The following is a 10,000-nucleotide window of genomic DNA, read 5'->3' as shown; positions in this document are numbered from 1 at the left end:
TACCATCCGACACACGTTTACAAAAGAAAAAAAAATCCTGGACAAAAGTGGGAGCCGGGGTCCGCTGAGCTGACCCCTAAATCCACCCTTGCGTCTTGATCCAATAGACGATTTGTTACCTCTACCATACATAAATTAGGGGAAACGATCATAGGTGATTCCTGCTCTTGACCGAGCATGAATAGTAATAAAGGAGGCCACTTTTGTTCGATGGAAGGCTTTGGAACCAACCAATTTTACATGCTTTAGCTCAGTGAACAAACCAACCGAAGCGGAAGCACCTCAGTGTTGGCGGTGTTTCCAGCAAATTATGAACGGATAAATAAAAGAAAAAATCAGTTCAATCAAGAGGATGGGGAAAACTAGCTGAGAACATCAACGTTGAATTGCCAATCTCGTTCCCAGGCCTTTTAACCATCGAGAGTAGTTGTTGAATAGAGCTTTTTGCAGGTACGGCGGCCATTTTGATTTCTATTGTTTCGAAAGACATTATGGGATGCTCAGGGGGCAAATTTATGTATTCACAACAAACAACTTCATTATAGAGCGGTTTTCAATTGAGTGTCGAAAGTAATTAGCGAATTACTTTGGTTTTGCATCTACTTCACTCAGTGATTGGTTCAAATTTTTCGCGCCACTTTTTCAACCAATCAGAAGTGAAACCAAAACCAATTGTGGCTCGCGCGTGAACATTTTCCCGCCTTTTGTGTCGGCTACGTGTAATTACTTCGAGTTTTGATTGGTCTACTGTATTGTCTCCGTCCTTTTTGATTGGTTAAAGTAATTACTATGGTTTTGGTTTTACGACACTCATTTGAAAACCGCTGTAATGGTTGGTTGCTCAGATAATCCAACCATTCGATGAGATTCACAAAGGACAGGAAGCGCATAACGCATAATAATAATAGAAAAATCTTACCAAGCAAAGTGCTGATTGTCAACAAAGGGGAATATAGTGCTGTAATTTCTTCCTTTCTGTAAGTGCTGTAACTCCATTACGGAAATGTTCTTCGGACATATAACCAAGAACCATGGGAAACTAGCTAAGAACGTGTTTTGAATTGCGAGAGTGAGAGAACAACCAAAACTTGCTATCTGCTTAAATAACCTGATAACTCAATGGGAATATCCCTAGGGACTACTAAATCCACCTAGAAAATGCCTGATAACAAACCACAAAACCCTTCAAATTAGAAGAATTCAAACACATACCAATAGGAAATACAATTTATGCACGCGCTGCGGACTTACACTCCTACAACCTGGTAATACAGTGAGTGGTGCAATTACAGGTCAATACCACAAAAAGCCGAGAAAACTAAAACATTTCGCAGTTCCTGAAATGCGTAAGAGAGTGATAGCTTTTCCGAGATTCACCTCAAATGAGAAATCGTCTTGACATCACTTCATTTGTATTTATGTAATAACAGCGTTAATCGAACATAAACTAAAGAAACAGTTATGAGACGAGCTGTTTAAGGGCATGGAAGAGGACCTGTCTTTCCCCCTGAATGGATCCCTGTCCACATTATCTCTCCTGGAGCCCATCGTGGATTTTGTAAACAGGGTCTGAGATCAAATTTAAAGGCTTTACCCATTTTAGATATGTCAAATACAAAAGGCTTATTACATGTTTGTGAAATTTCAGTTAAAGGTGTGATTTCCTTGGCCTTGTCGTTACTGTACTTCCAAAATCTCTGCATTAATTCTGGCGAGCTTCCGTGAATACCCATGAAGGAGTCGCATGTGTTGGTCAGCTTTTCAAATATCTTCAACTTGTTCCGATTTTTAGGGTGATCAAGCCTTCGATCGTCAAAAGAAGTTAAATTGTCGCTTTCATTAAAGACGCTGTTAATCCAAATAGGAATTTGCTGACCAGCGTGTGGATGACAAAGGATTCGCTGAGGGTCTTGAGACAAAAAGCGCACAATGACGTCATGAGTAAATAGCGTCCAAGCCTCGTCCATGTAAATGAGATCTCTAAATTGACAGTGATACCAGCCCCATCTTAACATCTTGGTAGGCCTGTGGCGTAACTCATATTTGAGCCTCTCAAGGCACACGAAATAGTCATCGTCAAGACGGAGGAAATACGTGAAGTTGTACTTGACCGCAGCCCACATCATTTGGTAGAGATATCGAAGGCCAAAACTTCGGCCGCCAACAACCGGTTGAAATTCTATGTCTTTGTAAATGTGTTTTTCATTAGAAAGTTTCGCCTTATCCTCTTTGGGTATTTGAATGCCGTCAGTGAAAAACTTGCACCGCACCTAAAACAGAGTTATGGATTCAATAAAAGCGAATTCATAGTTCGCCTTGACGCAATGCCGTTATGTCGACCGACACTTTGCCGCTTGTTTGAACTTGGCTTGTGATCGGAATATACATTAGAAGTATTTGCTAAGGTTCAGTCAAGAACTCGACGTCGAACAATCGGTCAAGTTCTCTAATATATCATTATACAATTTCCCAGCTCAATACAGCGCCGCGAGCACGCCGGTTCTAGTTCGTGCGCGGCTAGGCTCAAATTTCCAGCCGTTCGCGGCTTGTTGCGCCCACATCACTCTCTCCAATCCAACGATAAATCCGCCATATTGAAATAGTTATCCGAGCTAATTATGCCTGAGATTTTTTCAGGGGATTGTCCTTGATCGATCAAACAAAACAAAGCACACGCCCACTGCTGCAAACCACCAGGGGCTGAAAATCTTAGCCTAATGTGAAGCTTGGACAAATGTAGTTTGATTTCAGAATCTCTTAAATTTCACGGTGTCCTGGGAGTGTTTGGTCAAATCTGCACGTACAGAGCCATTATTTGCTTCTTTTTTGTTTTGGGAGCGCCGTAATATGAAAACCTTCTTTGGCTTCATTGGACTTAGTTAAATTTCAAAAAGAAGGCCAGGGGTTACTTTACGAGTGTAGATCAGGCCTTTTCTAATCGTGATGACCGATAACTTGTACAACTCGAAAGCGGTGCATGGAGGCGGAACCTTATAGGCTCAAACTTTACGAAAGGCAACCTGTTCTCTGCCCCATTATTTTCCAGCCAAGAAATACTAACCTCTCCGTGACATTTCGTCCCCCATGTCTGTCTTATTGCATCTCTCCTGTCTCGTCTTGAAGGCGCCGTAGATACAATAATTAGAAGGAGGATGGTTTGTTTTGTCTCGAGCTCTTTCAAATCACTGAATTCCTCCGTTGCAAACATGCAATCACTTCTATTGGGTGTACCTTGCGTCAAGTTAGCGAACATGTCCACAAGTGGTTGAAGGTGTGTGAATCTTAGTTGTGGCAGGAGGCCACCTCGTGGTTGAGGTGCTGTGAGGAACAACCTCTTCCAGTTCATAGAAAAGTTCTCGCTGCCAAAATACAACAGCGTAGTAAACATAAAAGCAGAAAGAAACACGTAACAGATGAAATCAATCCGATTCAATCGACGTGAGCATATTTTCTTCCCGGGGCGTATAAACATTGTTATGCTGGCCAGTCTAGAGACAAGAAAAAAAAAAAATCAGTTCGTTCATTAGGCATCCCATGTATTTTCAGTAAGTTGCTCGATCAGACAAGAAGTAATCGAAGATTTGGAGTGAGCGTAATTGACAGAAAAGGTTTTGAATTGTATCGCTTCATGATATAGCAAGAGTATCATGAATTTGAAATAAATTTAAGACTTACGAGGCAACTACAGTTTATGGTCCTTATCCTAAAAGACTAGAGAGTCTAGAGATTCTAGCCATTTGCAAATGGCATTACAGACCACAACTTAAAGCAATTAATTTTTGCGTCTGTCACCTGGACAAAACGGCTTGCGGCACTTTTGCAAAATCCACTGAAGTGATTACTGCGTAATAATTACCTCAAATGCAACCAATCAGCGCAGAGAATTTTCAATTATCACCTGTGTAATTATACTAAATTATAATGGTAACAATGATAATAATAATAATAATGATAATAATAATAATAATAATAATAATAATAATAATAATAAATATAATAATAATAACGCAAAAAATGCCAAACGTTTCAAAAAAAAAAACGACAACAACAACAACAACAACAAAGAATTGCTATCAGCAACCGTACAATTCTTTTTTTCTACCGTCCAAATCTTGGGTAACATTTTGCCTTGAACTGTTGGTTACCCGGGAGACCATGGGGAAATCTTGAAAAATGAAAGGTAAAAAATAGAAAATACAATTCATAGATTTGTATTGCGAAAAAAAAACACGTGAAAAAAGACCTATTAGAAGAGAGAGAACAATTTTTCCAGTTGGATTTTGACGAGAAATATGAAAGACCTAGTTGCCGTATTTAAAACGTCGTTGTCAGGACAACAACGGCAAAGACTATGAATAAGAGTTAAATTAAAAGGTTGAAAATTTTCGCTATATTCTATAGAAAAACGGAAAACGTAAAACGAAAGACAACAAAAGGGAAATGGGAAGGCTGCTCCTTGTTGCGGCATAAAAGCATAAAGACTCCCGGCTACATCTCAGAATACTTGTCCACTTACATTCAACTTCACTTACATCCAACTTCGAACAAAAAAACACTGCCCCCGCAGTTCCGCAGTCGACTGTAACGAGATGTTCAGTCAATTTCAAAAATCTGCTCCTCGGTCTTCGTTTGAAACTTGTAAGTGGCCTCTTCGGCGAAAAACGAGCCAGTTTAAATTTTAATTATACTTTCTCTTAGCGGGTCTGAGTACAACTCACCTTGCAGACCTTGTAATATTAAAACCTCCCTCGATATGTGCCGAGCGATGCCGATTAATTAAGGAACCACAGCAGAGTTAGCTCGCCTTATCCTGGAAGAAAATTTGTTGCCAAGATGGCCACACAGGTCTCTGAAATTAGGCAAGCAAAGAAATCCTATTACTCCGCTAAGGCACTTCACGATAATGAAGGGAATTCACGATGTCACTTCTCGGAGGTCTAATATCCATCAGTGTCGGGAACTGCGGACATGCCGCGTTTTTTTTATTGTTTGATAAATTCGCATAATGACCGGAAATAATTCAGATCGGATCGAGACATGTATTTGTACTTAGTGGGTGTGTTTAAAAAGGATATCGTGTTACTTTCGTTGTTGTTCTAAGCACGCGGTTGAGTAAAGTGAGCGAAGTTTTGTATTCAAAAGTTGGAATTAAACGGTGATTTTAATAGGAAACGTATTGTTGCTGCGTTTTCGACAAACTGGCACCTCCGACGGGACATATATAGTTGAGCGATTATGGATAAACAACTAGCAGACTTGGACGGCAAGATCAGAACGTTAAACTTTAGAGTGAAGAAGACGGACGAAATCCTGCAAAAAGATGACCGTGTGGCTTTGGAGAGGCACAAAACTTCGCTCGAGAGCATGGCGACCGCAGTGACCACCCTAAAGGAATCGATAGAAGAGAAAAAGTTTACAGAAGGTGAGAACGAGAAAAAATACAAGAATGGGCAGCAGATGTCGAAGCAGCAGTTGACGAAGCGGATACATGTATGCGTCAGTTGGCTGACAAAATAGAGCAAATCGATCGCCATGTGAGGCATGAAGCCGCTCTTTTCGAGCACAAGCGAGCCATCGCATTGGAGAAAGAGAAGATACAGCAACAACAAGAGGCTGTAGAACAAGCTCACGCCGAAGAATTAGCGTTTGAGAAGAAAAAGCTCGAGTTACAACAAGCTCAAAAGTCAACTGAAACCACAGGAGCGACTAGCGAAGTTGCGAAAATGCCGAAGCTTGTGATAACTAAATTCGATGGAACGCCTCAAGACTGGATGCGTTTCTGGGGTCAGTTCGAGACCCAAATCGACAAGTCATCTATCCCTGACGTTACGAAATTTTCGTATCTGAAAGAGTTATCCGTTCACAGGAGATGGTTATCAAAGGGCCAAAGATCTTCTTGCGAGACGATATGGGAAAACCAGTGAAGTTGTGGGAACGTATGTTCGGAACATATTGGAGTTGCCTACAATCAGAGAGAGGGATGTGAAGAAAATTCATGAATTCTATGAGGTGTTGTTATTTAACATCGAATCATTACAAACATTGCAAAGCCTAAACAAACTTGACGCCGCTGTGAGGTTTACATTTGACAAGCTGGGAATCATTAAGAACGAGCTTGCGATGATGGACGGAAATTGGAGCGAGTGGTCCTTTGTACAATTCCTAGAAGCGTTGGAGAAGTGGACGATCAATAATCCAATCTCAGAAGCTCAAAGACCCAAGGTCGTGGCGATTCGTAACAACAAGAGAGAAAAAACAAGAGCATTTCATGCAAAACGTGATGATGGGAACCAGACGACCGCCCGTGGATGTTTATTTTGTGAATGCTCCGAGCACAAAGCCATTGATTGTGACAAAGTCGTGAGTGTCGAACAAAGAAAGAAGATTTGCCTGGATAAAAGACTGTGTTTTAACTGCACGGGATCTAGACACCGAGCCGAAGATTGTAGGAGCAAATCCACGGGTCAAATTTGTCACGCAAGGCATCACACGTCACTATGCGACAGAGTCCAAGCACGCGAGCCGGGGATGACAGCAAATAACATCGGAAACACAGCAGTGATTCACCCAGTCGTAGTTGTAAAAATTGGCGGCTACAAATTCAGAGCCTTATTAGACAGTGGCGCGAGCCATTCATACGCTTCATCGACGGCGATTGATTTAATCAATGCACGGCCAAAGTCTACTGGACTAAGGCAGATAGCCATGCTTACCGGAATCACTACGAGAACGATGCAAGTGTTTGGTGTGGTCATTGGTTCTGTACAAGATGAGTTCAAGCTGGAAGTTGATATTACGAAAGTCAACAAGCGAGAGTTATTGGTTTTGGAGAACCCACGTTACAAGGAAATACTTGAGGCGAATTCTCATCTCAACGGGGTGCGAATGGATGATGACGACACTAAAGACAGGCTACCCATACACATCATACTGGGCGCGAATGATTTTGCGAAGATTCGCACTGGAGAGCGTTTGAGAGTGGGTCGCCGTGGAGATCCAGTTGCCGAGTTCACCCGTTTTGGATGGACATTCATGTCGCCTAGAGCTGACAGGGAGTTGGCAACTGCTTATCTAGCCATTAATTCGAACGCAGATTACGAGAGGTTGTGCGCACTTGATGTCCTTGGTCTGGCAGACTCTTCAACCGGAGATCAAGGTGACGTTTACGAAGAATTCAAAGAACAGTTAGTTCGATCTTCAGAAGGATGGTACGAAACTGGACTTCCTTGGAAGGGAAACTGTCCTCCGTTACCAAACAACCGAGATGGAAGTTTACGCAGATTACACACTCTTGTACGGAAGCTGAGAAGAACCGACATGCTCGACGACTATGACGCTGTGATCAGGGAGCAACTTCGAGAAGGCGTAGTAGAGCCAGCACCTGCTGAGGTAACTGGAAGAGAGTTTTATCTACCCCATCGTGCTGTCGTGCGTCGGAGTGCTGAGACGACGAAGCTGCGAGTCGTGTACGACGCGTCAGCCCGTGCGCAAGAGAAAGCACCATCGCTGAACGAATGCCTACATGCTGGACCTGCGCTACATAATAAGCTGTGGAGTGTCATTGTTCGTAACCGTTTTCATCCTGTGGCAGTAGCTGGTGACCTTTGCCGTGCATTCCTACAAGTGCGGATACGAGAAACCGAGAGAGATTTCTTGAGATTCCACTGGATCGCTGACAAGACAGGAAAACAGGTTGAAACTCTGCGTTTTACCAGAGTGGTGTTTGGCCTCGCCCCTTCACCGTTCCTTCTCAATGGGGTGATTCAGCAGCACTTGGAGAACATGCAGTCCAGATATCCTGATAGTGTGAATGAGATACGCAGAAGTCTGTACGTGGATGACCTGATTTCGGGAGGACCTACTTCAGAGAAAGCAAAACGTTTAAAGCGTGAAGCTACCGAGATTTTCGCCAATGCTAAATTCGAACTGCACAAGTGGCATTCAAACGAAAAGCAACTAGAGACATCCTGTGAAGATTACGAACCATCATTCGCCAAGGAGCAGTTAGAGAATGGAACAGCAGCTGGAGAGTGTAAACTACTTGGACTTGGTTGGGACAAGGTTGAAGATACCCTGCATGTGAGCTTTCCTGAAATGCCAGCCGAAGAGACAAAGCGTGGTATCCTGGCTAATTTGGCGAAAGTCTACAACCCGCTTGGAAATGTGTCACCAGTCATGCTCGAGGGAAAAGTTCTCTACCGAGAATCATGTATCCAAAAGAACGCTTGGGACGCTCCGTTGCCAGAGCAGATAGCAAACCAGTGGAGAAAGTGGGAAAAGAGCCTACCGGAAGAAGTGTCGGCGAAACGCAGTATTCCTCTCTACCAGCAAGAGATCGATAAGATTGAACTCCACGCATTTGGTGACGCCAGTGGCCGCGGAGTGTGTGCCTCAGTCTACGCCGTGGTGACGCAAGCATCAGGGGTGTCGCAAGGTTTGGTTACTGCGAAGTCTCGTCTTGCCAAACAAGGTCTAACCATTCCTCGCCTAGAACTTGTGTCAGGACACATGGCAGTGAATTTGGCCAGCAATGTACGCCAAGCATTGGAAGGACTTCCTCTTGCGACTACTCTTCATTGCTGGCTAGACAGCTCAGTAGCCTTACATTGGATTGGAGATCGGGGAGAATACCGTCAGTTCGTCTCGAATCGCGTAAAGAAGATTCAGACTCACCCAAACGTGCTATGGCATCATGTTCCATCAGCAGACAATCCAGCCGACCTAGGAAGTCGCGGTGGTAGTGTAACTGGAGCGCAGCTGTGGTGGAATGGACCCACCTGGCTTACAGATCCAGCCAATTGGCCACCTGAAGTCGTAACAAAACCTTCCCCAGAGAGTTTAGCAGAAAGAAAGGTGCAACAAGAGTTATTTGCAGGGGGAGTAGAAGGCAAGAGTGACCTCGAAGTCGTCCTTGAGAAGTTTGACTTGCGCAAAGCATTGAGAATTGGTGCTTGGGTAGCGAGATTCTTGCGCAATTCTCGGAGCTCCACCAATAAAGCCAAGGGACCACTGAGCACAGCCGAGGTAAAGAGGCATGAGACGTTCTTGGTCAAGAGGGCCCAGCAGCAAGGATTCAACAACGTCAGTTTCGAGCAAGACCAAGAGTAGCTTAACCTGCAACCGAATGAAGAGGGTGTGCTCGAATGCCGAGGACGTATCCAAGGCGAGTATCCTGTGTACCTGCCGGACACGGCTCTACTTGCGACGAAGATTGTGCAACGTGCCCATGTAACTACACTCCATGGGGGAGTTGGCCTAACAATGGCCAGCGTAAGAGAAAGATACTGGATACCCCGCCTTTGGAAATTAACGAAGAGAGTCGTAAGAAAATGCAGTGGCTGCAAACGGTTTCAAGCCGTAGCTTTCGCAAACCCGCCACCAGCACCTTTGCCAAGAAAAAGAACCGAAGGCGACACTCCCTTCAACGTGATTGGTGTGGATTTTGCCGGACCGGTGAAGTACCGTAACAAGCGCAAGGAGATTCGTAAAGCGTATGTGGTATTGTACTCCTGTAGTCTCACCGGCGGAGTGTTTTTAGAGTTACTGCCGAATTTGGAGACCGGGGAGTTCATTAAGAGCCTAAAGCACTTCATCGCCAGAAGAGGACGGCCATCAAGGGTCTACTCAGACAACGGTCAGACGTTTGTCGCTGCCGCCAAGTGGTTAAAGAAGGTACAGAAGGATGAAGAGTTTCATTCGTTTCTTAGCAACCAGTCCATCATTTGGCAGTTTAACTTCAGCCGTGCGCCCTGGTGGGGAGGGCAGTTTGAGCGTCTGATCGGGTTGATGAAATCAGCATTTTACAAGACAGTTGGCCAAGGGATACTAAACTGGGAGGAGTTAAGCGAAGTTATTCTGGATATTGAAGTCACCATGAACAGCCGCCCCTTGTGTTACCAAGAGCAGGATGTCCAGCTCCCCACACTGACGCCAAACACGATGCTATTTCTCAAATCCAACATCTTGCCCGAGTTACGGCCTTACCATCTGGAAGAAAGAG

General features: G+C 44.0%; 3 protein-coding genes across 4 annotated transcripts in view; 2 read left to right on the top strand and 1 right to left on the bottom strand.

Annotated features, from left to right (window-relative positions):
- Positions 1 to 10,000, bottom strand: part of LOC137973529 (uncharacterized) — a 36,204-nt gene that overhangs the window by 45 nt on the left and 26,159 nt on the right. For both annotated transcript variants that reach the window (XM_068820364.1, XM_068820365.1), the window contains exons 2-4: positions 4,719 to 4,849; positions 3,062 to 3,488; positions 1 to 2,270 (exon numbers count right to left, since the gene is read on the bottom strand). The exon at positions 1 to 2,270 is cut by the window's left edge and continues 45 nt beyond it. In XM_068820364.1, coding sequence (XP_068676465.1) covers positions 1,476 to 2,270; positions 3,062 to 3,472 — 1,206 coding nt within the window. In that variant the 5' untranslated portion in view covers positions 3,473 to 3,488; positions 4,719 to 4,849 and the 3' untranslated portion in view covers positions 1 to 1,475. The remainder of the gene's footprint in view (positions 2,271 to 3,061; positions 3,489 to 4,718; positions 4,850 to 10,000) is intronic.
- LOC137973644 (uncharacterized) lies at positions 6,389 to 9,112 on the top strand. Its single transcript, XM_068820493.1, has one exon. It carries the CDS (start codon positions 6,529 to 6,531, stop codon positions 9,106 to 9,108), a length of 2,580 nt encoding a protein of 859 aa, XP_068676594.1. The 5' UTR covers positions 6,389 to 6,528; the 3' UTR covers positions 9,109 to 9,112.
- The window catches only part of LOC137972524 (uncharacterized), a 1,500-nt gene continuing 761 nt past the window's right edge, over positions 9,262 to 10,000 (top strand). The window contains exon 1 of the mRNA XM_068819276.1: positions 9,262 to 10,000. This exon is cut by the window's right edge and continues 761 nt beyond it. Coding sequence (XP_068675377.1) covers positions 9,262 to 10,000 — 739 coding nt within the window.

Source organism: Montipora foliosa, chromosome 10 (assembly GCF_036669935.1).
Source record: "Montipora foliosa isolate CH-2021 chromosome 10, ASM3666993v2, whole genome shotgun sequence".
Classification (NCBI taxonomy): Eukaryota; Metazoa; Cnidaria; class Anthozoa; order Scleractinia; family Acroporidae; genus Montipora; species Montipora foliosa.
The sequence above is the reverse complement of the archived record's forward strand: the minus strand, read 5'-3'. Positions and strand labels throughout refer to the sequence as shown.

Bases quoted from the DNA above. Each gene is read 5' to 3' on its own strand.
- LOC137973644 (XM_068820493.1), top strand. From the start codon at position 6,529: ATGACAGCAAATAACATCGGAAACACAGCAGTGATTCACCCAGTCGTA.